General features: G+C 39.0%; 1 protein-coding gene across 4 annotated transcripts in view; it reads right to left on the bottom strand.

Annotated features, from left to right (window-relative positions):
- The window catches only part of LOC105495877 (gamma-aminobutyric acid type A receptor subunit alpha3), a 284,992-nt gene that overhangs the window by 104,038 nt on the left and 153,294 nt on the right, over positions 1 to 27,660 (bottom strand). For all 4 annotated transcript variants that reach the window (XM_071089115.1, XM_011765764.2, XM_011765765.3 and 1 more), the window contains one exon: positions 10,311 to 10,378. In XM_071089115.1, coding sequence (XP_070945216.1) covers positions 10,311 to 10,313 — 3 coding nt within the window. In that variant the 5' untranslated portion in view covers positions 10,314 to 10,378. The remainder of the gene's footprint in view (positions 1 to 10,310; positions 10,379 to 27,660) is intronic.

Below are 27,660 nucleotides of genomic sequence, written 5' to 3'. Positions count from 1 at the left end.
GCAAAAGTTCTGAATAGACACTTCTCTAAAGAAGACATACATCAGGTATAACTCCCAATGCAATCCCTCCCCCCTCCTCCCTCCCCCCTTCCCATGATAGGCCCCTGTGTGTGATGTTCCCCTTCCCGAGTCCAAGTGATCTCATTGTTCAGTTCCCACCTATGAGTGAGAACATGCGGTGTTTGGTTTTCTGTTCTTGCAATAGTTTGCTAAGAATGATGGTTTCCAGCTGCGAGTTGATGGGTGCAGCACAGCAACATGGCACAAGTATACATATGTAACAAACCTGCACATTATGCACATGTACCCTAGAACTTAAAGTATAATAATAATAATAAATTAATTAATTAATTAATTTTAAAAAAATAAATAAATTTTAAAAAAATTTAAAAAAATAAATTAAGTGACCATCTTTCATGTGGTTTTGGGCAGATTAATCTTTGCTTCTTGCAAGAATTAAGCAAGAAGGCAGATTTGCTCTGTGAAGAATCATAGCATCACGGTCAAGAGCACAGGCTTTGGATTAAAATCAAACCACATTTGATTCTTGGTCAACAATTATGTGTTATATGATATTGGGAAAATGATTTAACCTTTTTTTGATGCCTGGCACATATAAGTACTTCAGGTTATTATTACTAAGAATGACAAATCAGTTTTATTAAATATAAATTAATCAAAATTGCATGTAAGTCCCAAGAAATTTGTGAGTTTGTTACTGTAATCAGAGTTAAATAAATGCTTGCTATGAATGACTCACGAAAAAAAAAAAGAAGACATACAAATGCCCAACAGGTATATGAAAACTGCTCAACATCACTAATCATCAGGGAAATGCAAAACAAAACCACAATGAGATATCATCTCATCTCAGTTAAAATGGCTTTTATCTGAAAGACAGGCAATTACATATGCTTGCAAGGATGTGGTAAAAGGGAAAGCTTATACACTGTTGGTGGAAATGTAAATTAGTATAACCACCATGGAGAACAGTATGGAGATTCCTCAGAATACTAAAGATAGAACTACCATATGATCCTGCAAATCCACTACTGGGTACATATCAAAAAGAAAGGAAATCAGTATGTTCAAGAGCTACCTGCCCTCCCATGTTGATTGCAGCACTATTCACAATAGCCATAATACGGCATTGACCTAAGTGCCCATCAATGGATGAATGGATAAAGAAAATATGGTAGAATATGTAATGAAATACCATTCAGCCTTAAATATAATGAAATCATCCTGCCATTTGCAGAAACTTGAATGGAACTGAAGGTCATTACATTATGTAAAATACAGTAATCACAGAAAGACAAATATTGCATATTCTCACTTCTATGTAGGAGCTAAAAATTTGATCTAATGATAGAGAGTAGAATGATGATTAGTAGAGCAGGGGGAGGGTAGTAGGGAGGAGGGATTACAGGACGAAAAAGAACATAAAGGTATTTATTACCACCAAATTATACACTCAAAATGGTAAAGATGGTGAAGTGTATATGTATTATATTACTTCAATAAGTAAAAGTAAAATAGATAAATAAATATTACTGAAGGAAACACAATGTGGCTATATGCTATGTACATACAAGAGACACATCTAAAGACATAAAAACACAGAAGGTTTGAAAGTATTGTGATGCACAAATATGTGTGTGGGAAAATCATAAACATAAAGATAGAGCTGTAAAGTACAAACAAAAGGGCATATTAAAAAATCCTCTTTGAGATAAAATATAATTACACTAACAAATGGAGTATCTTGAGTGGAAAATGTAACAACTCTAACTTTGTATGTTTCAGTAACAGGCACTCAAAATATCTACTGCAAAAAATTGAATTACAAGGAAAAATCAACAAACCTTTAGACTCACAATAAGTGAAAGACCAATCAGACCAATAATTTATAAATTTAAAAAAATAGAACAACCCAGTTGGTACGGATGAGCTAATAAACACTTATAAACTTATCTACTTAACACCAAGTAAAACACACACAGCACATTTACTTCCCACCCCACCCCTGACAAAAAAAATGACCATGTGCTAAGATACAGGGCAAATCTCAAGAAACACGAAAAGGTTTTACATCCTACAGACCATTCTCTTTCAATATGAGGCATTAAATTAAGAATCAATAACAAAAAATTTTATAGTTGGAAATTGAAAAACACTAAACAAATTTCAAGAAACAAAAAAGAAACCTTAAAGGATATTTGAAAATCTTTAGAAGTGAACAATAGTGAAAATGTTTACATATGAAATCTTGTTTGGGGCTCTTAAAGTGATGCTTCGAGGGAAATTGATATCCATAAAGATGCCTTAAAGATAGCCTTTAAGGAAAAGGAAAACCAATAAGTTAATCTACCTCAGGAAACCAAAAGGACCACAGAATACCCCAAGGAAAGTAAAGAAAGAGATGATCCAAATAAGAGCAAAAAATCAGTGAAACAGAAAACAAAAATAAATAATACAGATGATGAACAAAACAAAAATAAGGTTACCTTGAAAACACTAATGATGGGCCGGGCGCGGTGGCTCAAGCCTGTAATCCCAGCACTTTGGGAGGCCGAGACGGGCGGATCACAAGGTCAGGAGATCGAGACCATCCTGGCTAACACGGCGAAACCCCGTCTCTACTAAAAACACAAAAAATTAGCCGGGCGAGGTGGCGGCGCCTGTGGTCCCAGCTACTCGGGAGGCTGAGGCAGGAGAATGGCGGGAACCCGGGAGGCGGAGCTTGCAGTGAGCTGAGATCTGGCCACTGCACTCCAGCCTGGGCGACAGAGCGAGACTCCGTCTCAAAAAAAAAAAAAAAAAAAAAAGAAAGAAAACACTAATGATACAGAAAATTTCTGATAAGTTTAATCGAGAAAACAAGACAGGGAGAATTGTTATGGGTAGGGGTAAGAATATGGGTACATGGAGCCCAATTACACTGTTTATTCTACTTTGGGGTGTGTGTGTGTGTGTGTGTGTGGCATATGTTTTACATATATATTTATTTATAGGATATAAATATATTTATAGAAATATATTCATATGTATGATAAATGTATACATTTATAATTCTATATTATTTAATTTAAACCTAAAATAAATATATTTACTTATTTGCTTTAAATATAAAGTATATATATATTTACATATTTATTTTAAATTAAAAAAAACTAAGGTTGGGTGTGGTGGCTCATACCTGTAATCCCAGCACTTTGGGAGGCTGAGGCAGGCAGATCACGAGGTCAGGAGTTCGAGACCAGCCAGCCTGGCCAACATGGTGAAACCCTGTCTCTACTAAAAAATACAAAAATTAGCCGGGTTTGGTGGCGCATGCCTGTAATCCTAGCTACTGGGGAGGCTGAGGCAGGAGAATTGCTTGAACCTGGGAGGCAGAAGTTGCAGTGAGCTGAGATCATGCAACTGCACTCCAGCCTGGGCAACAGAGCAATATTCTGCCTCAAAATAAGTAAATAATTTATATCCTGTAAATAAATTATATATATATTTATAGGATACCTATAGATGGATAGATATGAATGAGAGACAGTTAATTTGGGAATACTTATGAACATACACACAAATACTAAGAATAAAATAATAGTAAAACTAACTTAAAAATATATAAAAAGTTATACCTCGCTGTAAAATCATATTTTTTTAAGGAATGAAAAGATGGCCTAACATTAGGAAATCTATTGATGTAATTAATTAATAACATTAACAGATTAGAGGAGAAAATTCATGCAATCATCTTAATACAGGCCAAAGGAAGAGTTAAAAAATTTCAAATACATTCATTATTAAACACACACACACACAGCCCACAGGAAACTTTAATACAAAAGTGGCAATATGAAGAAACAGTGTCGCCTAGAGTTTATACTTTTGCTGATTCAAAAGACATAGACAATAAACAAGGTGGTGGCAAAGCCATCTTGTCTTTAGTGGTACAGATTGATTACTAAACATATAAAAAGATGCTTAAACCTCAAAGGTAATCAGAAAAATGCAAACAAAATAAATTAGATACCATGTTATACCCATCACAGTGTCAAAAATAAAGTATAACAATACAAAACATTAGCAAAAGTGCAGAGAAATTGAGCTCTCACACACTGCTATTGGGATTATAAATTGATACGATTCATCATAAGAGTATTTGGCCCTAAACTGAAAAAAGGTAAAAATGTGCAAGCCCTAACAAACCACAAATTTTATCTTTAGGTACACACCCTAAAGAAACTAAAAAATGTTCACAAAAATACGTGTACAAGAATGTTTGTTGTATTACTACTTTTTAATAGCCAAAAAAGGAAACAGCCCAAATACACATTAACAACAGAATGGATGAATGTATGAATACATATTCATACAATATAATAATCTTTGATAGTTAAAATAAATGAATTAGAGTAAAATACATTAAAAAGTAGAGCTTTTAATACATGGTAAAAAATAAGTTGTAAAATGATACACATACTATGGATGAGTTTTATATAAAAGTTTCAAAATACAAAAGCCATTATTTGTTATTTATGAATGTATGTGATATATACATTCTTATTTATAACGTATGCATATAAATGACAAAAAGACAAAAGCAACTTCATGGTTGTGAACATCTTTGAGGAGGGAGGGAAACAGAGAAATGGTATCAGGGTAAGGTACACAAGTAACTTTTCTTGTATCTTTAAATATTATTTTTTAGATAATATGCCATAAGAAGACATACGGCACATTTTTAAGATTTTAAAATGTTGGATGATCATATTTATTTTTTCTCTACACAGAGAAATTGACGGCATAAAATGACAAAGATTTTCATCCAGTCTGTGCCTCAGACTGCCAGTAAGGGAGAATTTGAAGTAGACATAGCTACTTTTTCCAGTACTAGAGAGGAAACAGGTATAATAATTTCAAGTCTACTGCCACCCAGGAAAGAGATCCCTGTGCTACTGTCCTTTTAATTAACAGGTTTTTTTTCTTCATGGTGTTTGGATACTAGGATAACTGCATAATTTTCATAAGTAGTTGTCATATCAGAATGTATGTTATCTGAATCTGTTGTCTAGAATGATTACTATAATGTATTTTTCTGTGTTATTTCCCAGGCTTCTATTTTATTTCTCTCATTAAGCTAGATGGTTAGTTCTTTTATTGTATTGTATACTTGCACCGTTACCTGATTGTCCACTGTATACTCTAGGAAATTTTCTCTACACAGTCAAAACTACTGAGGAAAATCACAAGGTGATTATTTGCCCCTCAAGTATTCCATGACCTTTGGCCAAAAGCAATCAGATTTTGACCTAACCATTCTAGAAATGTAATCAATTCCTTCCCTGAAAATTGATCCCTTGTATATGCTCCAAGGATGACTGCCTACGAATTGACAAATGAATTCTGTTGTTTTGTGAGGAATTTAAATCACATCTTCCAGATAATAAGCCTAAGTCTGCCTCCTGGGAAAGACACTTAATACATTTTCTACACAGGGCAGAGATGACACTTAGTTCTTGGGGAAGCATTTCTGTCTTGTTAGAGCTTGAATGGCTTCGACTCTCTAACACTGTTCGATGTGTCAAAGCAGGCTCCCAGATAAAGCCTGCAAAGTTTATTCAGCTTTAGCAGTGTATGGGGCCAAGGTACTTTTAACTGCATTACAATGAAGGCCTTGCCATTTTCCCATTACAAGGGCCACTCCCTCTTATTTTGGCCATCCCATCTTTCCTCTGCTCTTCGCCTTCTCTTCATCATTCCCTATTTTGAAGAAACATAATCGATATCCTGATTTCAGATGTATTTAGCCCATGAAATAGTCTTATTGGCATTGTTTATATGTCCTGGCTGTTCATGTTACATAAAAATATCCAAGGAGATTCCTGGTCATAGACTCCTAGAAAAAGCTCAAGGACATGGATTCCTTTCTATATTGCATCTGGAAATGCCATATCCTATGGAATAAGAATAAATTGAAAGCCTAAAATAGACAAAGATTCTCATCCAGTCTGGGCCTCAGACTGCCAGTAAGGGAGAACTTGAAGTAGACATAGCTACTTTTTCCACTACTAGAGAGAAAACAGGTAAAATAATTTCAAGTCTACTGCCACCAAGAAAGAGATCCCTGTGCTACTGTCCTTTTAATTAACACAATTTTTTTTTCTGCATGGTGTTTGGATACTAGGATAACTGCATAATTTTCATAAGCAGTTGTCATATCATAATGTTATATGAATCTGTTATCTAGAATTATTACTATAATGTTCTCTTCTGTGTTCTTATTTCCCAGGATTCCATTTTATTTTGCTCATTAAGCTGGATGGTTAGTTCTTTCATTGTATTGTATACTTGCACTATTACCTGATTGTCCACTGTATACCCCAGAAAATTTCTCCGTGGCAGCTGACACTAGTGGCACTACCTGGCACCTAGTGGGATCTAAGCAAAGTGTTCCTGGGGAGAGGGTGAGGTTAATAATACCTAAAATTGGCATTTTAAGTTTCCCAGTTATTATCTCCCTTACTCTCCTAACATTACTCCTCTTTTCCCTCTTTATTTTCTCACTAGTTTTCTTGGTATAGTTCAGATAAATATTTGTTGATTACATACCACGGGACCTTGGGTTCCTGCACCTCTGACATGCTCAAGGACTAGAAGAGAAGGTGGAGCAGTGCCTGGAGCCTTAGGATCTTGAGAGCTAGGATGGAAGCTAAGTCAGAAGGGAATTTGGACCAGATAGAAGAGCAGCCAATGTTTTTCTCAGCTGTTACTTTTCTGCTTTCCTTTCCAGTGACCAACAATATGCCTAGAATTATATTCCTAAGCCACTTGCCCACTCTCTCTGCATTCTGATTCTTTGCAACCTTTCTCTTATTGCCACTTTCACCCTCTTCCTATACATCTGATGGAGAAAATGGTCTAAACTCTCCTAATAATAGATAATTATAGAAGGTTGCATGGCCCCAGTTCACTCAAATTGGGATAGTCTTTTTTGTTCTGTTTCTCTCCTAGGAGATCGTGGATACAGGATTGGCATTACTACTGAGGAGCTATGATGCTTTGTGTGACCAGGAAGCTCAATTTGTTGCAAATGAATAACACAACCCTCACCACGAGCCTGTGAAACTGCCAGGGCAACCATTTTTCAACTTATCTCTTGTACCCTGAATTAAATTTCTTTTTTTTTTTTCCTTCTGACTTTCTCCTTAGAAACATCTACCAATGTTTAGCTTTCATCTTTGCTCAGTTCCCTGCTGTCATAGTTCCTTATTTTCATGAGTGGAGAAGCCACCAAACCTAGTAGCTGAAGCTTGGAGTCATCAATCATTGACTCACCAGTCTTAATAATCACCATTGTCTCCTGAGGAAAGCTATTTTCACTCTTTATCTGAAAGGCTTGCAACTAATGTTTAATATCATCTCAACAAACACATACAGAGGACCTCTGTCAGGTTCTGTGCTAAATACTGGAGAAACAGAGATGTCCCTGACATGTTTTCTGTCTTTGAAAATTTTTCAGCTAAGTGGAGGAACACAGTCATTATTTTTCCCTCAAATTTGATTTGTTCCATCTCATTTATTCTTGCACTTAATAAAAAGTTGGGAGTTTACCATGTACCAAACACTGAGTCAGACATTTATGGTATTGGGATGAACAAAACAGACATGGCTTATACCTTCATGGAGCTTTTGTCAAAAATGCTGAGAAGCTGTGTCTGTAAGGGCCAGTATTTGGCCAAGGAATGTAGTGGGTGTAAAATATTATGGGTGGTGGTATGTCAATGTTCAAAGTGGCAGCATAATTTCCCCCTTTATGAACAAAAGACTGCCTCTATTTCCTTAGGAAAGCATTTTGGGCCAAAACTCCCTCTTTTCCTGGAAATGAGCAAAGAATCCAGGCAGCCCATATTTTCATCAACTTTTCCAAGTAGTCTGTGGTCTCAGGGGAGCCTGCATTCTTGGTGAAACTAGTTGCCAAAGTCAGAAGACTGCCTAATGTTTTACCCAAATGCATCCCTGACCCTGGGATCAATTGAACAATCTACTTAGTAGTACAAAAAAAAAACATTTCTCAAAACACCCTAAATATGCTTTTTAGCCAGAGTGATTGTAGTTATTCTGCCTTGTGACAGGATGGACATGCAGCTAAAAATAATGTGAAATTCATTTGATCAAACTCTGCCCTCTGTATCAGGAAGGTGCCATTCTGTTGCTTCAGCTAAATAATGTAGAATAAGAACAAACAAGCAATTTAACATGAAATTTCAAGAGAGATAGACAGAAAGTTCCAATTTTTAGAAATGTCTCCAGAGCCTGGGCACACCCATACACACCTGCTATGGTGAGGAAGCAGCAGAGTGAGGAGCTGGCTGGAACAGGGACTGTGTGTGTCCTTCTCTGGTATGCCTGGGTTTAGGTATCTGTTTGCCTGTGTGTGTCTATAGAATTCCTAGAATAGTGTGTGGGCTGTGTACCCTATATGTATTTGTTATGTGTATGTATATTTGTCTGAATGTTATTTGTGGTTGTTGGTGCATGAATGAAAATGAGTGAGTGAGTGTATGTGTGTGTGAAGAGCCACTTCATTTATCTTTTTAATAAACATCCTAATTAATTCCCAACAATAGAAAAAGAGCTACATACACCTAGTGAGTATGGTTGTTTCCAATGGCCTGTGAGATCTCTGAATATAGAGCTTCCTAGGGCCCTTTAATGCACAGATGGGCTCCTAAGGAGTGCTTGTTGAATGATCAACCGGCAACAATTTTAACACATGCCTGGATTTTAACACATGCCTGTGGGAATTACTAGTCAACAAGTTGACAGAGGGTAAGGAAGACATACAGGCTTTCTTGCTATCCCTAAGAAAGAGCCATCTCCTCCATTCCTCATATCATACATACCCCTTAATGAGCTCTCCCTGTGTGTCAAATGCTGTTAAGTGCCAGGGAAGCCATGGAAACTTGGTACTTGCCCTAGAGGAGTTCAAAGGAAGTCTAATGTACCCTTCTCTTTATTCTACACTTGAAAGACAAGGTTCAGACCTCTCCTTTACCCATGCCTGGACTTCCAAACATTCACATACTGATTATTTCTTCTCCTGAGAACTAGCCAGCATTTCCAACTGACTCCTAGATCTTGCAGCTGATTGAAGAGTCATGTAAAATCAACAGGCCTAAATCAACTGTCAGGCTCCAGACTTTTCCCCTTTGTACTCCATCCTGCACAGATCACCAGATCAATCATTCCAAAACAACATATATATTTTTACTGTCCTAACAAAATCTACCCAATGGCTCTGCATTACCTATAAGAAAACCTCTACCACTTCCCTATACAACTGTTTGTGTTAGTCCAACAGGTGGAAAGAAGCTTTGTCCCCTGCCAAGTAGTAGTTCCACTGAAAATAGACATACAGAAAAAACTCTAAGTAGTGAACATGGGCATTTCATTATCTTCAAATATATTTTCCCTGATACTAGGATTTTTATTTGCAACACAAAGTCAGTCATTCAACAAAAACTTATTGAGCATCTAATAATGGCCAGGTATACAAAGCAGATAATAGCTTCTTTGTGTCTCTAAATCATAATTATTCAGTTGAATATTTGATACTCACTATATATTGATAGGTTATCTATTTGAGTGGGGCCTTCTGCTTCAACTCTCCACTGTATTCTTTGTTTTGAAGACAATGGATAATGGTGAGAAAAGGGGCCACCTTTTGCTAGCTCTGCTGTGCCCTGCCCTGTCCCTTTTTGAGTCTGCAGTGAAACTCTCTCCATGCCCAAATCTGTACAAAGAATAGTTTCCAGAAGTGATTTAGATTCTTTCTCCAAACTATTTGTATCATTTTGGCCAGTCCATGTCCCTAGTGGATGAAGCCCAGTTGCAAGGAACAGACTTCTTGAAAGTCTGTTTTACTAAGCTGCTTTACTGAGAATCCCCACCACAATTCTCTCCTAATATGACCTATCTGTACCAGTATGTGTGGTGCCAGCAGAGTGTGAAGGGAGAAGTCAGGGAAGGTTTAATTGAGGATGGGGAGCCAAACCAAGTTTTGAACGATGTGTCGTGGGAGAAAGATAAGGGCACCCCTGAAAGGGTTGTATATATTACATGTGAATAGGTGAGGAGAGCAGGGCAAAGATGGATTTGGCTAAATGTAGGGTGGCGAGGGTAGGAAATTCGTATGAGAAAAGACCACTCCTTAGAATATAGCTACAAGGCCCTGCCTTAGGAAAGCTCCAATTTATTTTCTTTGGTCTAGTGCATCCTCTTTTACATTTAACTTTGCAAGAACTTACCATGTCAGTGTCTGACACAGGGCCAAAACTGGTCACGTAGATGTCAGTCTTCACTTCAGTCACTGCATCTGCGTGAAAGAAAGTAGAAAAGCAGAATGTCAGGAAAGGTTTTTGTCTTAGCTCAGAGAGAGTCCAGTGCAGTACTCTGAATGACAGCCAACTTACTCCTTCTGAGAAAGGAAAACCCCTCAAAAACTTCTCATCTGTGCTATCTCTTCACAGGAAACATGCTGGGTACAGATTCAAAGTCTATCCCTTTAGATATCATTGAAAATGACAGCAGAATACCAAAACAACAAAGTTTAGATAGGGCCCTTAGAGATCCCTGACATTCACAGGAGCTGAGCTCTCACTGGGCTTACCCTTACCTGTAGTAGGTTACAAATGTTGCAATATCCAACACTCTTCCACTTCTAGGAAGATAGGATGATTGTGCTTCCACTCCCCTGCCTTTTTAAAGTAGAGAGGGGCAATAGGAATGGTTCTGGCTGTGGGAGAAAGTAATATGTGTGTCTCATGGCTGGAACAATTAATGTCTAATGCAAGACCCTCCATGCCATGATGATCATAAAAACACACATTGATGTGGTGCTACAATAAAACTGAAAAAGTCTGGAATGATGAGCTAATATATGGAGGACCCACTGCCCTGGAGAGTTGCCTGGATCCACAATAGACTTTGCATGACTGAGAAATAATCTTTTGGGGGGTTAAGTGTCCCATATTTGGAGATAATTGATATCATTTGATACACTCTTTGCATTGATTTTCCTTCACTGTAACCATTTGTTTTACTTGTCAATCTTCCCACCTAACCCAAGAACTTCTGAAAGGTTTATTACTCAGATGGTGCTCATTAAACATCAAGTTTTGCATGAATGGATTAATCTCATCACACATCGCATATTTGCCAAATTGGAAATTAATACTGTCTTAGTCCATTCAGGCTGTTACAACAAAATACCTCAGACTGGGTAATTTATAAAGAACATAAATTCATTGCTCACAGTTCTGGAGTCTGGGAAGTCTTCGATCAAGGCACCAGCAGATTCAGTGTCTGGTGAGGGTCCATTCCTCATAGATGGTGACTTCCATGTCCTCACATGATGGAAGGGGCTAGGGAGCTTGCTCAAGCTTCTTTTATAAGAGCACTAATACCAATCATGAGGGTGGAGCCCTCCTGACCTAATCGCCTTCTAAAGGCCTCAACTCTTAGTACTATCACATAAATTGCAGCACACAGATTGTGGGGAGACAAAAACATCCAGAACAGCAGTTACTCAGAGAAGTGAAGTTTTTCCACTACTGAGTTTCTCTTTTCCTGCTTCTTTCAGCCCTATTTACCCCCACTGCAGCCCAGTTAGCCTACCCATTCCTGCATACCTCAAATGGAGCATGAGATAAGGCAGGCTATCCCAGCCTTGCAAAGCCCATTTCAGCCTACCAGACACCTCAAGATTACAGTAAACCAAACAAGTCTCACTCCAGCCCACCACAGCTGACCTGAATTGAGCACACTAGTAACACAGTTAACAGGAGTAAAGCCTACACAAGACTTGATGTATGTCTATAATAGAGCTGGCTACTGCAGTTTATGGTGCTATTTCTTTTCTTTCACAGAAAGGTAGGGAACACATCTACTCCATCTGTATCATATTAGCTGTACTCATCCAGACCTGAGTTTTGGCCCAAATGTATTTTAGCTCTCATTGATTTCCCACTTTCCAGAACCATTCCTTAGGCTTAATATATTGTGCCCCTACTCAGGCATTTATGTGTTCAATATACTTAAGGCCAATACATTCATCCATAAACATTCCCATTTTGAGAAGAGACTATGAGTATCATTTAATAATAATCAACACTATAATCAATTCACCAAAAGACACAATTTACTCCCAAGTTTAATCAGAAAATAACATGTCTCTGAAACTAGAACTGTGTTTTAAATAGCTGGGGTCTCATCAAGAGCAGAGGATTCTTTGGAGCTATTTCTGTACTTGAAGGAGAAGAGACAAAACTTCAGAACCCAGAATATGCTCCCTTAAGGTTTCTCCCTTCAGACACATTTCCAGGCTCATTGGCTAAAGAAGCAAAGGCCCTATACCTACTGTGTGACATAATGACCTCCAATTGTCCTATCCCCAAATACATAAAACAAAATACATTCATTAATGGAAGAAACCACCATTATATTTGAATCCAATATTTCAGGCAAAAACATTGCTGATACAGAATAACTTTCTACATCAATATGGTTGTAAAATTGTAAGATAGTCATGCAGACTTCCAACATCCTACAGATAAGAAGAGAGATAGTAGGGAAAGTCTATAAAATTTATAGGTGATATGGTTTGACTCTGTGTCCCCCTCCAAATCTCACCTTGAATTGTAATCCCCATAATTCCCATGTGTCAAGGCAGGACCAGGTGGTGGTAATTGAATCGTGAGGGCGGTTTTCCCCATGCTGTTCTCATGATAATGAGTGAATCTCATAATATTTGATGGTTTTATAAGTGTCTGGCATTTCCCCTGCTGGCACTCATTCTCTCTCCTGTTGCCCTGTGAAGAGGTGCCTTCCACCATGATTGTAAGTTTCTTGAGGTCTCCCAAGCCATGCAAAGCTGTGAGACAATTAAACCTATTTTCTTTATAAATTACCCAGTCTCACATGAAAAAATGCTTGTCATCACTGGCCATCAGAGAAATGCAAATCAAAACCACAATGAGATACCATTTCACACCAGTTAGAATGGCAATCATTAAAAAGTCAGGAAACAACAGGTGCTGGAGAGGATGTGGAGAAATAGGAACACTTTTACACTGTTGGTGGGATTGTAAACTAGTTCAACCATTATGGAAAACAGTATGGCGATTCCTCAAGGATCTAGAACTAGAAATACCATATGACCCAGCCATCGCATTACTGGGTATATACCCAAAGGATTATAAATCATGCTGCTATAAAGACACATGCACACATATGTTTATTGTGGCACTATTCACAATAGCAAAGACTTGGAATCAACCCAAATGTCCATCAGTGACAGACTGGATTAAGAAAATGTGGCACATATACGCCATGGAATACTATGCAGCCATGAAAAAGGATGAGTTTGTGTCCTTTGTAGGGACATGGGTGCAGCTGGAAACCATCATTCTCAGCAAACTTTCACAAGAACAGAAAACCAAACACCGCATGTTCTCACTCATAGGTGGGAATTGAACAATGAGATCACTTGGACATGGGAAGGGGAACATCACACACCAGGGCCTATTATGGGGAGGTGGGATGGGGGAGGGATGGCATTGGGAGTTATAACTGATGTAAATGACGAGTTGATAGGTGCTGATGAGTTGATGGGTGCAGCACACCAACATGGCACATGTATACATATGTAACAAACCTGCACGTTGTGCACATGTACCCTAGAACTTAAAGTATAATAGGAAAAAAAGATTAAATCTTTGCTAAAAAAAAAAAAATTAAAAAAAAAAAAACTACCCAGTCTCGGGTATTTCTTCATAGCAGTGTGAGAACAGACAAATACACTGGTTATGGTGGGACTCAAGAGTTATTGGATAGGATGGCTTGATGGCAATCTTAACTCTAAAGTGACCAAGGAAGGTCTTCTATCTATATTGCCTCCTCCAATCCTCTTCTAAGTACCTTTCTTCTATTTCTTTTTTCTCTTCCATCCTTCTTTCCTCTCTTCATTCAACACCACTTCCTCTATTCCAATTTTCTTACCCGTCAGACTCTTTCCAAATGGGATAGAAATGGAGGAAGAAGGGATTTGGTGTTCAGTGTACCAGACCAGCTACCTACTAGACCAAACTTCCCAACATTATTTTCCTGCTGTTCCCCACACTGTTTCTTTCCTAACAATCAATGTTTGCCTTTTCAATGAAAGCGAACAGGTTAGAAATAAGAATGGCACCAGATTTGCATCAACCAGAAATCCTTCATGCAGTCAGGTGTGGAAAAGGGATTGTTACTGCATCCTGGTATCATAAGTGAGAGAGGGCTCTGAATTTATGTTACCATCCATAGGCCTCTACTCCAAGCCCAGGCAAAAGCAGGGATATTTGACATGACTCCAGTGTTCTACATGGGGACCACTAGGCTTTGATGTCTAGCCCCATTTTCTGGCTAAGAAATCGAGTTGTCTTGGGGCAAGGCACCTGACAACACATGGAGAAGAACCCTGATGAAATATGATACAGTAGTTAAAATCATGACTAAGTTTGGATTTAGGCTCTGCCACTGCTCTTTGTGTGCCTTTGTACCTGTTTCTTCTGGAAAACTGAGATAATGATACTTCAGAATTGCTCTGAGAATTTAAGGAGATAGTATTTAGACCAGTAGTTAGAACAGATTCAGCGTTTAGTACATGTTAGCTAATGCTGCTGCTTAATACTATTTCTGAGACTAGATCACATGAGCCACCCATAAGGCCAAACGGGTAGAACTCACACAGATGTCTAAGGTCCTGGGTCCTAGACACTGAAGACAGTATCCACTCACCACTTCAGCTCCTCTATGTGAAGGAATGACTAGGAGTTTCCCATTTCATTTGATTAAGTGTAAAGGCCAGTGAATTAAACTGAAACTCATGAGGGCCACAATATACAGAGTCTAGCCTCTGTTGACAGAATTCTTAATAGAGACAAATATGAAATATTAATTAATGGAAGATAAGAAGGAATTTTTCTTCTCTTTTTATAGAACTGTTTACAGTTGCTGCTTGGCTCTTTCTTTCTTTGCTTCAGGGATTTAATTTCCTTCCAATGTTATCTTCTGAAACAAAAGGTGAATACAATTATTTTTTCCTTTTGCAAATTTACTGCAGTATTGGAAGTGCTTGGATGATCCTTAAGTGGTCTGCACATATATGCATAATGTACACATATACATGATCACACACAACCTTAAACCTCAGTAGGACTCCCATTGGTAGGGAACTCATTTGCCAGATCCTATAGTACTTCTGCTTGCTGCTAATCTGAAATAATAAATAAAGATGAGCCGATCAGCAAGTGATCACTGTATTTATGTTGAGTATATTGCTCATAATATGTTTTCCATTTCTAGCTGCTCCACCCCAGCACAAACATGCACATTTATCTTAGTGCTACCCTTTGGACCCACACAACAAAGTCTGCCTTCTGTTCCTTTTAAGATTTTTTTTTTAATTTTTTTTTAAAATTTATTTATTATTATTATACTTTAAGTTGTAGGGTACATGTGCATAACGTGCAGGTTTGTTACATATGTATACTTGTGCCATGTTGCTGTGCTGCACCCATCAACTCGTCATTTACATCAGGTATAACTCCCAATGCAATCCCTCCCCCCTCCCCCCTCCCCATGATAGGCCCCGGTGTGTGATGTTCCCCTTCCTGAGTCCAAGTGATCTCATTGTTCAGTTCCCACCTATGAGTGAGAACATGCGGTGTTTGGTTTTCTGTTCTTGTGATAGTTTGCTAAGAATGATGGATTCCAGCTGCATCCAAGTCCCTACAAAGGACTCAAACTCATCCTTTTTGATGGCTGCATAGTATTCCATGGTGTATATGTGCCACATTTTCTTAATCCAGTCTGTCACTGATGGACATTTGGGTTGATTCCAAGTCTTTGCTATTGTGAATAGTGCTGCAATAAACATACGTGTGCATGTGTCTTTATAGCAGCATAATTTATAATCCTTTGGATATATACCCAGTAATGGGATGGCTGGGTCACATGGTACATCTAGTTCTAGATCCTTGAGGAATCGCCATACTGTTTTCCATAATGGTTGAACTAGTTTACAATCCCACCAACAGTGTAAAAGTGTTCCTATTTCTCCACATCCTCTCCAGCACCTGTTGTTTCCTGACTTTTTAATGATTGCTATTCTAACTGGTGTGAGATGGTATCTCATTGTGGTTTTGATTTGCATTTCTCTGATGGCCAGTGATGATGAGCATTTTTTCATGTGTCTGTTGGCTGTATGAATGTCTTCTTTTGAGAAATGTCTGTTCATATCCTTTGCCCACTTTTTGATGGGGTTGTTTGTTTTTTTCTTGTAAATTTGTTTGAGTTCTTTGTAGGTTCTGGATATTAGCCCTTTGTCAGATGAGTAGATTGCAAAAATTTTCTCCCATTCTGTAGGTTGCCTGTTCACTCTGATGGTAGTTTCTTTTGCTGTGCAGAAGCTCTTTAGTTTAATGAGATCCCATTTGTCAATTTTGGCTTTTGCTGCCGTTGCTTTTGGTGTTTTAGACATGAAGTCTTTGCCCATGCCTATGTCCTGAATGGTACTACTTAAGAGCTTCAGAGATTTAAAGAAAATGATCCTTGTTACCCTGTCTGCTCTTCTTGTTTCTCTCCATACTAAATGTCCCAAATTATATTGATTATGTCTCCCTTCTCTTTTTTTTGACTCACCTTGTATTTTTTCTTTCTTTCTTTTTAAATTATACTTTAAGTTCCAGGATACATGTGCACAACGTGCAGGTTTGTTCCATAGGCACACATGTGCCATGTTGGTTTGCTGCACAAATTAACTCGTCATTTACATTAGGTATTTCTCCTAATGCTATCCCTCCCCCTGCCCCCACCCCATGCCAGGCCCTGTGTCCAAGTGTTCTCATTGTTCAATTCCCACCTATGAGTGAGAACATGCGGTGTTTGGTTTTCTGCCCTTGTGATAGTTTGCCAAGAATGATAGTTTCCGGCTGCATCCATATTCCCGCAAAGAACATGAACTCATCCTTTTTTATGGTTGCATCGTATTCCATGGTGTATATACACCACATTTTCTCAATCCAGTCCTTCATTGGTGGACATTTGGGTAGGTTCCAAGTCTTTGTTATTGTGAATAGTGCCACAATAAACATATGTGTGCATGTTTCTTTATAATAACATGATTTATAATCCTTTGGGTATATACCCAGTAATGGGATCGCTAGGTCAAATGGTATATCCAGTCCTAGATCCTTGAGGAATCCCACACTGTCTTTCACAATGATTGAACTAGTTTACACTCCCATCAATAATGTAAAATCATTCCTATTTCTCCACATCCTCTCCAGTATCTGTTCTTTCCTTTTTAATGATCACCATTCTAACTGGTGTGAGATGGTATCTCATTGTGGTTTTGATTTGCATTTCTCTGATGACCAGTGATGATGAGCATTTTTTTCATGTGTCTGTTGGCTGTATAAATGTCTTCTTTTGTGAAGTGTATGTTCATATCCTTTGCCCACTTTTTGATGGGGTTGTTTGTGTTTTTCTTGTAAATTTGTTTAAGTTCTTTGTAGATTCTGGATATCAGCCCTTTGTCAGATGGGTAGATTGCAAAAATTTTCTCCCATTCTGTAGGTTGCCTGTTCACTCTGATGGTAGTTTCTTTTGCTGTGCAGAAGCTCTTTAGTTAAATTAGATCCCATTTTTCTATTTTGCCATTGCTTTTGGTGTTTTAGTCATGAAGTCCTTGTCCATGCCTATGTCCTGAATGGTATTGCCTAGGTTTTCTTCTAGGGTTTTTACGATTTTAGGTCTAACATTTAAGTCTTTAATCAATCTTGAATTAGTTTTTGTATAAGGGGTAAGGAAGGGATCCAATTTCAGCTTTCTACATATCACTAGCCAGTTTTCCCAGAACCATTTATTAAATAGGGAATTCTCTCCCCATTACTTGTTTTTGTCAGGTTTGTCAAAGATCAGATGGTTTCTGATGTGTGGTGTTATTTCTAAGGCCTCTGCTCTGTTCCATGGTCTACATATCTGTTTTGGTACCAGTACCATGCTGTTTTGGTTACTGTAGCCTTGTAGTATAGTTTCAAGTCAGGGAGTATGATGCCTCCAGCTTTTTTCTTTTGGCTTAGGATTGTCTTGGCAATGCAGGCTCTTTTTTGGTTCCATATGAACTGCAAAGTAGTTTTTTCCAATTCTGTGAAGAAAGTCATTGGTAGCTTGATGGGGATGGCATTGAATCTATAAATTACTTTGGGCAGTATGGCCATTTTCACGATATTGATTCTTTCTATCCATGAGCATGGAACGTTCTTCCATTTGTTTGTGTCCTCTTTTACTTCTTTGAGCAATGGTTTGTAATTCTCCTTGAAGAGGTCCTTTACATCCCTTGTAAGTTGGATTCCTAGGTGTTTTATTCTCTTCAAAGCAATTGTGAATGGGAGTTCACTCATGATTTGACTCTCTGTTTGTCTGTTATTGGTGTATAAGAATGCTATTGGTGTATAAGAATGCTTGTGATTTTTGCACATTGATTTTGTATCCTGAGACTTTGCTGAAGTTGCTTATCAGCTTAAGGAGATTTGGGGCTGAGACAATGGGATTTTCTAAATATACAATGATGTCATCTGCAATCAGGGACAATTTGGCTTCCTCTTTTCCTAACTGAATACCCTTTATTTCTTTCTCTTGCCTGACTGCCCTGGCCAGAATTTTCAACACTATGTTGAACAGGAGTGGTGGCAGAGGGCATCCCTGTCTTGTGCCAGTTTTCAAAGGGAATAATTCCAGTTTTTGCCCATTCAGTATGATATTTGCTGTGGGTTTGTCATAAATAGCTCTTATTGTTTTGAGATACATTTCATCAATACCTAGTGTATTTAGTTTTCAGCATGAAGGGCTGTTGAATTTTGTCAAAGGCCTTTTCTGCATCTATTGAGATAATCATGTGGTTTTTGTCATTGGTTCTGTTTATGTGATGGATTATGTTTATTGATTTGTGTATGTTGAACGAGCCTTGCATCCCAGGGATGAAGCTGACTTGATCATGGTGGGTAAGCTTTTTGATGTACTGCTGGGTTTGGTTTGCCAGTATTTTATGGAGGACTTTCGCATTAATGTTCATCAGGGATATTGGCCTAAAATTCTCTTTTTTTCTTGTGTCTCTGCCAGGCTTTGATATCAAGATGATGCTGCCTTCATAAAATGAATTAGGAAGGATTCCCTCTTTTTCTATTGATTGGAATAGTTTCAAAAGGAATGGTACCAGCTCCTCTTTGTACCTCCGGTAGAATTTGGCTCTGAATCCATCTGGTCCTGGACTTCTTTTTTCGGTTGGTAGGCTATTAATTATTGCCTCAATTTCAGAGCCTGTTATTGGTCTATTCAGAGATTCAACTTCTTCCTGGTTTAGTTTTGGGAGGGTGTATGTGTCCAGGAATGTATCCATTTCTTCTAGATTTTCTAGTTTATTTGCGTAGAGGTGCTTATAGTATTCTTTGATGGTAGTTTGTATTTCTGTGGGATCAGTGGTGATATCCCCTTTATCATTTTTTATTGCATCTATTTGATTCTTCTCTCTTTTCTTCTTTATTAGCCTTGCTAGTGGTCTATCAATTTTGTTGATCTTTTCAGAAAACCAGTCACTGGATTCATTGATTTTTTGGAGGGTTTTTTTGTGTCTCTATCTCCTTTAGTTTTGCTCTGATCTTAGTTATTTCTTGCCTTCTGCCAGCTTTTGAATATGTTTGTTCTTGCTTTTCTAGTTCTTTTAATTTGATGTTAGGGTGTTGATTTTAGATCTTTCCTGCTTTCCCTTATGGGCATTTAGTGCTATAAGTTTCCCTCTGCACACTGCTTTAAATGTGTCCCCGTCTCTACTAAAAAAATACAAAAAATGAGCCGGGCGCGGTGGCGGGCACCTGTAATTCCAGCTACTCGGGAGGCTGAGGCAGGAGAATGGCGTGAACCCAGGAGGCGGAGCTTGCAGTGAGCCAGGATCGCGCCACTGCACTCCAGCTTGGGCGACAGAGCGAGACTCCGTCTCAAAAAAAAAAAAAAAAAAAAAAAATGTGTCCCAGAGATTTTGTTACGTTGTATCTTTGTTCTCATTGGTTTCAAAGAACATCTTTATTTCTGCCTTCATTTCTTTATGTACCCGGTAGTCATTCAGGAGCAGGTTGTTCAGGTTCTATGTAGCTGTGTGGTTTAGAGTGAGTTTCTTAATCCTGAGTTCTAATTTGATTTCACTGTGGTCTGAGAGACAGTTTGTTGTGATTTCTGTTCTTTTACATGTGCTGAAGAGTGCTTTACTTCCAACTATGTGGTCCATCTTGGCATAAGTGCAATGTGGTGCTGAAAAGAATGTACATTCTGTCGATGTGGGGTGGATATTTCTGTGGATGTCTATTAGATCTGCTTGGTGCAGAGCTGAGTTCAAGTCCTGGATATCCTTTTTAACCTTCTGTCTCGTTGATCTGTCTGATGTTGACAGTGGGGCGTTAAAGTCTCCCATTATTATTGTGTGGGAGTCTAAGTCTCTTTGTAGGTCTCTAAGGAGAATCTGGGTGCTCCTGTATTAGGTGCATATATATTTAGGATAGTTAGCTCTTCTTGTTGAATTGATCCCTTTACCATTACGTAATGGCCCTCTTTGTCTTTTTTGATCTTTGTTGATTTAAAGTCTGTTTTATCAGAGACTAGGATTGCAACCCCTGCTTTTTTGTGTGTGTTTTCCATTTGGTTGGTAGATCTTCCTCCATCCCTTTATTTTGAGTCTATGTGTGTCTCTGCATGTGAGATAGGTCTCCTGAATACAGCACACTGATGGGTTTTGACTCTTTCTCCAATTTGCCAGTCTGTGTCTTTTAATTGGGGCATTTAGCCCATTTACAGTTAAAGATAATATTGTTTGTGTGAATTTGATCCTGTCATTATGATGTTAGCTAGTTATTTTGCCCATTAGTTGATTAGCAGTTTCTTCCTAGCTTTGATGGTCTTTACAATTTGGCATGTTTTTGCAGTGGCTGGTACCAGTTGTTCCTTTCCATGTTTATTGCTTCCTTCAGGAGCTCTTGTAAGGCAAGCCTGGTGGTGAAAAAAATCTCTCAGCATTTGCCTCTCTGTAAAGGATTTTATTTCTCCTTGACTTATGAAGATTAGATATGTAATTCTGGGTTGGAAATTCTTTTCTTTAAGAATGTTGAATATTGGCCCCCACTCTCTTCTGGCTTGTAGAGTTTCTGCCAAGAGATCCATGTTAGTCTGATATGCTTCCCTTTGTGGGTAACCCGACCTTTCTCTCTGTCTGCCCTTTACATTTTTTCCTTCATTTCAACCTTGGTGAATCTGACCACTATGTGTCTTGGGGTTGCTATTCTCGAGGAGTATCTTCGTGGTGTTCTCTATATTTCCTGAATTTGAATGTTGGCCTGCCTTGCTAGGTTGAGGAAGTTCTCCTGGATAATATACTGAAGAGTGTTTTCCAAGTTGATTCCATTCTCCCCATCACTTTCAGGTACACCAATCAAACAGAGATTTGGTCTTTTCACTAGACCCATATTTCTTGGAGGCTTTGTTTGCTTCCTTTTACTCTTTTTTTTCTGTAAACTTCTCTTCTCGCTTTATTTCATTAATTTGATCTTCAATCACCGATACCCTTTCTTCCACTTGCTCAAATTGGCTACTGAAGTGTGTGCATATGTCACATAGTTCTCGTGCCATGGTTTTCAGCTCCATCAGGTCATTTAAGGTCTTCTCTACACTATTCATTCTAGTTAGCCATTTGTCTAATCTTTTTTTTTCCAAGATTTTTAACTTCCTTGCGATGGGTTCAAACATCCTCCTTTAGGTTGGAGAAGTTTGTTATTACCGACCTTCTGAAGCCTACTTCCATCAACTCGTCAAAGTCATTCTCCATCCAGCTTTGTTCCATTGCTAGCGAGGAGCTGTGATCCTTTGCAGAAGAGGCTTTCTGGTTTTTCGAATTTTCAGCTTTTCTGCTCTAGTTTCTCCCCATCTTTGTGGTTTTATCTACCTTTGGTCTTTGATGTTGGTGACCTATGGATGGGGTTTTGGGGTGGATGTCCTTTTTGTTGATGTTGATGCTATTCCTTTCTGTTTGTTAGTTTTCCTTCTAACAGTCAGGTCTCTCAGCAGCAGGTCTGTTGGAGTTTGCTGGACGTTCACTCCAGACCCTGTTTGCCTGGATATCACCAGTGGAGGTTACAGAACAGCAAATATTGCAAAACAGCAAATATTGCTGCCTGATCCTTCCTCTGAAAGCTTCATCCCAGAGGGGCACCCACCTGTACAAGGTGTCAGTCGGCCCCTATTGGGAGGTGTCTCCTAGTAAGGCTACACAGGGGTCAGGGACCCACTTGAGGAGGCAGTCTGTCTGTTCTCTGAGCTCAAACACCATGCTGGGAGAACCACTTCTCTCTTCAGGGCTGTCAGACAGGGACGTTTAAGTCTGCAGAAGTTTCTGCTGCCTTTTGTTCAGCTATGCCTTGCGCCTAGAGGTGGAGACTACAGAGGCAGCTGATCTTGCTGAGCTGCGGTGGGCTCCGTCCAGTTCAAGCTTCCCCAGCTGCTTTGTTTACCTACTCAAGCCTCACAAATGGCGATGCCCCTCCCCATTCCAGGCTGCTGCCTCACAGGTCAATCTCAGACTGCTGTGCTAGCAGTGAGCAAGGCTCTGTGGGCATGGGGTCCACCGAGCCAGCCATTGGATATAATCTCCTGGTGTGCAGTTTGCTAAGACCACTGGAAATATGCAGTATTTGGGTGGAAGTGTCCCGTTTTTCTGGGTACCATCTGTCACGGCTTCCCTTGGCTAGGAAAGGGAAATCCCCTGATCCCTTGCACTTCCACAGTGAGGCAATGCCCTGCCCTGCTTCTGCTTGCCCTCCGTGGGCTGCACCCACTGTTCAACCAGTCCCAATGAGATGAACCAGTTACCTCAGTTTGAAATGCAGAAATCACCCATCTTCTGAGTCAATCACGCTGGGAGCTGCAGACTGGAGCTGCTCCTATTTGGCCACCTTGGAATTGGAAAAATGTCTCCCTTCTTTTGACATGGCTTTGAGCACCCTCACTGAACCCTATTAATTTTTTTCCTCTGGCTCAGGTCCAATTTGTTAACTGACCCTCTGAAATACATTTTGTGGTGAGAGTTTGTCACAATTCTATTAGACATATGAGATAAATGATATGAACAAAACTCAATTACACCTTTTCATCTCATTATGGGTCATGATAGACTCTTCAGTTTCTCACAATGCCATTCTAAGGATAGTGAGGTTTTGAGGATTTGGGCTTTGGCCAAGAGAACAAAGTCATGACTTTCCTGTTTTCTCACCTCCGGATCACTGGAAATTTTGTTGAATAGGTGCTCATTATTGCATACACTTTTCATCTTGAAGAGGGACTGGGCACCTGTAAATGAGCTCCCATGTGACTAGCTATCTGAGGTGGCTAGCTTCATAGATTTAAGGAGTGAACAACAGTGACTTATGTACAAGCTCTTGTAGATCTAAGATCTAGAGTGCTTTGTTCTCATGTTAATGACCTTTCCATTTGTCAGTGGAAATATTTGGAGACTAAGATACTATAAGTACTCATTAATTTCCCCTTCCCCTTGCAGTAGCATTAATCACAGATAAACACTCTGGAAGAATCATAAACAGATTGCTTAGGGAAGCAGAAATTACAAAAGATTGTATCAGAATTCCTGCGCTCCAATCTAGGCTCTGCAATTCACTCACGCCCACTTTTGCAGGCTGTTTGGGCAAACCTGACACCTTTCGACATTTGGTAGGCTTGGGGTTTAGCATTTTGCTTGCATATGCTATTTCCTCTAGTGTCTAGTACCTGGAATGTGAAGCAAAACATTGATAGTTAGCTGCTTTTCCTTTTCTTTCTTTCTTTCTTTCTTTCTTTCTTTCTTTCTTTCTTTCTTTCTTTTTTTTTTTTTTTTTTTGAGACAGAGTTTCACACAGTTGCCCAGGCTGGAATGCAGTGGCATGATCTCAGGTCACTGCAACCTCCACTTCCTGGGCACAAACCATTCTCCTTCCTCAGCCTCCCAAGTAGCTGGGATTACAGGCACCCACTACCACACCCAGCTATTTTTGTATTTTTAGTAGATAAGGGATTTCACCATGTTGGCCAGGCTGGTATTGAACTCCTGACCTCAAGTGATCCTCCTGCCTTGACTTCCCAAAGTGCTGGGATTACAGGTGTGAGACACCACGCCCAGCCAGCCAGCTGCTTTTCTGTTGAGGACTTTAGTGTAGGATTGTACACAACATATGCTGATAAAATAACACCAGAAAGAACTACTAAAACATTTAAGAGACCACAATTGCCACCAACTTTACCACTGTGGGTTCTTGTTAACTCCACTATTGTTTTACTAGAATCTAGACTCTGACAAAGGTACGATTGAACAAAGTTCACTGCCTGTTTCCCAAAATTCTCAGGTATTTCATTCTTAATGAAGTCTCAAAATTAACATTTCAGTCCCAGGTCACATATAGTTGTTGGACAGTAGACACCATTCAGAGGACTCTACTCCATTCACTGGCCCAACAAAAGCATTGATTCTTGTGCCATCACTATCAGCATTCCACCTTCTTCATCTTTATCCCATTCCTCAATTTGACATTTAATATTGAAATCGTAAAGCACCAAAACATATTTCAATTGTCAATTCAAATGATTTCATTTTTCTTTCACTCGTTCTAGATTTTCCCTTCCTCCAACCTCTCCTTTTGCTTTTTCCCTACACTTATTATTGGTTACTTATACTGACACTTACCCACAATGTAATTGTAAAAGCACTGCATCTGACTTTAAAAGATCTCAGTATAAGCTCTAGCAGTGCCACTGACAAGCTCTATGACCTTGAATAAGACTTTTAACTCTCTGAGCTTCAGTTTATTTCTCTAGAACATGAAGAGTTTCAGCACAGAGATATCTAAGGTCCATTTCAAAAAATATTCTATAATATGAGGAAAAGGGTAGATATAGCCAACCTCATAGAAAGAAATATCAGTAACAAGTGTGGAAGAAATAAAATATTCGAGAGCAGACTCTTCACCAGTTCATTGCCCCTCGCTGGAAGTAAAGTTCACTCCCAAGAGCTAGTAGGATTTCCTTGGAGCACCATTTTTAAAATTACTATTATAATACTTTAAGTTCTAGGGTACATGTGCACAATGTGCAGGTTTGTTACATATGTATACATGTGCCATGTTGGTGTGCTGCACCCATTAACTCGTCATTTACATTAGGTATATCTCCTAATGCTATCCCTCCCCCTCCCCTCTCCCCACAACAGGCCCTGGTGTGTGATGTTCCCCTTCCTGTGTCCAAGTGTTCTCATTGTTCAATTCCCGCCTATGAGTGAGAACATGTGGTGTTTGGTTTTTTGTCTATGCAATAGTTTGCTGAGAATGATGGTTTCTAGATTCATCCATGTCCCTACAAAGGACATGAACTCATCCTTTTTTATGGCTGCATAGTATTCCATGGTGTATATGTGCCACATTTTCTTAATCCAGTCTATCACTGATGGACATTTCGGTTGGTTCCAAGTCTTTGTTATTGTGAATAGTGCCCCAATAAACATATGTGTGCATGTGTTTTTATAGTAGCATGATTTATAATCCTTTGGGTATATCCCCAGTAAAGGAATGGCTGGGTCAAATGGTATTTCTAGTTCTAGATCCCTGAGGAATCGCCACACTGTCTTCCACAATGGTTGAACTAGTTTACAGTCCCACCAACAGTCTAAAAATGTTCTCCACATCCTCTCCAGCACATGTTGTTTCTGGACTTTTTAGTGATCTCCACTCTAACTGGTGTGAGATGGTATCTCATTGTGGTTTTGATTTGCATTTCTCTGATGGCCAGTGACGATGAGCATTTTTTCATGTGTCTGTTGGCTGCATAAATGTCTTCTTTTCAGAAGTGTCTGTTCATATCCTTTGCCCACTTTTTGATGGGGTTTTTTCTTGTAAATTTGTTTGAGTTCTTTGTAGATTCTGGATATTAGCCCTTTGTCAGATGAGTAGTTTGCAAAAATTTTTTCCCATTCTGTAGGTTGCCTGTTCACTCTGATGGTAGTTTCTTTTGCTGTGCAGAAGCTCTTTAGTTTAATGAGATCCCATTTGTCAATTTTGGCTTTTGTTGCCATTGCTTTTGGTGTTTTAAACATGAAGTCCTTGCCCATACCTATGTCCTGAATGGTATTGCCTAGGTTTTCTTCTAGGGTTTTTATGGTTTTATGTCTAATATTTAAGTCTTTAATCCATCTCGAATTAATGTTTGCATAAGGTGTAAGGAAGGGATCCAGTTTCAGCTTTCTACATGTGGCTAGCTAGTTTTCCTAGAACCATTTACTAAATAGGGAATCATTTCTCCATTTCTTGTTTTTGTTGGGTTTGTGAAAGATCAGATAGTTGCAGATGTGTGGTATTATTTCTGAGGGCTCTGTTCTGTTCCATTGGTCTATATCTCTGTTTTGGTACCAGTATCATGCTGTTTTGATTACTGTAGCCTTGTAGTATAGTTTGAAGTCAGGTAGCGTCATGACTCCAGCTTTGTTCTTTTGGCTTAGGATTGACTTGGCAACGTGGGCTCTTTTTTGGTTTCATATGAACTTTAAAGTAGTTTTTTCCAATTCTGTGAAGTAATTGGCAGCTTGATGGGGATGGCATTGAATCTATAAATTACCTTGGCCAGTATGGCCATTTTCACGATATTGATTCTTCCTATCCATGAGCATGGAATGTTCTTCCATTTGTTTGTGTCCTCTTTTATTTTGTTGAGCAGTGGTTTGTAGTTCTCCTTGAAGAGGTCCTTCACATCCCTTGTAAGTTGGATTCCTAGGTATTCTCTTCGAAGCAATTTGAAGGGTGCTTTGTGTCTCTATCTCCTTCAGTTCTGCTCTGATCTTAGTTATTTCTTGCCTTCTGCTAGCTTTTGAATGTGTTTGCTCCTACTTTTCTAGTTCTTTTAAATGTGATGTCAATTTTAGATCTTTCCTGCTTTCTCTTGTGGGCATTTAGTGCTATAAATTTCCCTCTACACACTGCTTTAAATGTGTCCCAGAGATTCTGGTATATTGTGTCTTTGTTTTCCTTGGTTTCAAAGAACATCTTTATTTCTGCCTTCATTTCAATATTTACCCAGTAGTCATTCAGGAGCAGGTTGTTCAGTTTCCATGTAGTTGAGCGATTTTGAGTGAGTTTCTTAATCCTGGGTTCTAGTTTGATTGCACTGTGGTCTAAGAGATACTGTGTTATAATTTCTGTTCTTTTACATTTGCTGAGAAGTGCTTTACTTGAAAGCCATTTCTGACTTGTCTCACAGAGGTCCTCGGGGAGGGCTGCCAGAGAAACTGGGAAAATACCACAGGGAGAAGGAAACCTCCAGCTAAACTTTGTAACAATTCCATCCAAACGTGAAGTTTCCTGGCCAGAACTCAGGGGAGGGCATGGATCTGGTGTGCAGATTCCACAGGTGAGGAGGCGTGAAAGCCCTGCTTGCTTTCTCAGCTGAGAGGCTGGTAGCCTGGGACAAGTTCTCAGCCTTGCTCACCCA

Source organism: Macaca nemestrina, chromosome X, assembly GCF_043159975.1.
Source record: "Macaca nemestrina isolate mMacNem1 chromosome X, mMacNem.hap1, whole genome shotgun sequence".
Taxonomy (NCBI): Eukaryota; Metazoa; Chordata; class Mammalia; order Primates; family Cercopithecidae; genus Macaca; species Macaca nemestrina.
The sequence above is the reverse complement of the archived record's forward strand: the minus strand, read 5'-3'. Positions and strand labels throughout refer to the sequence as shown.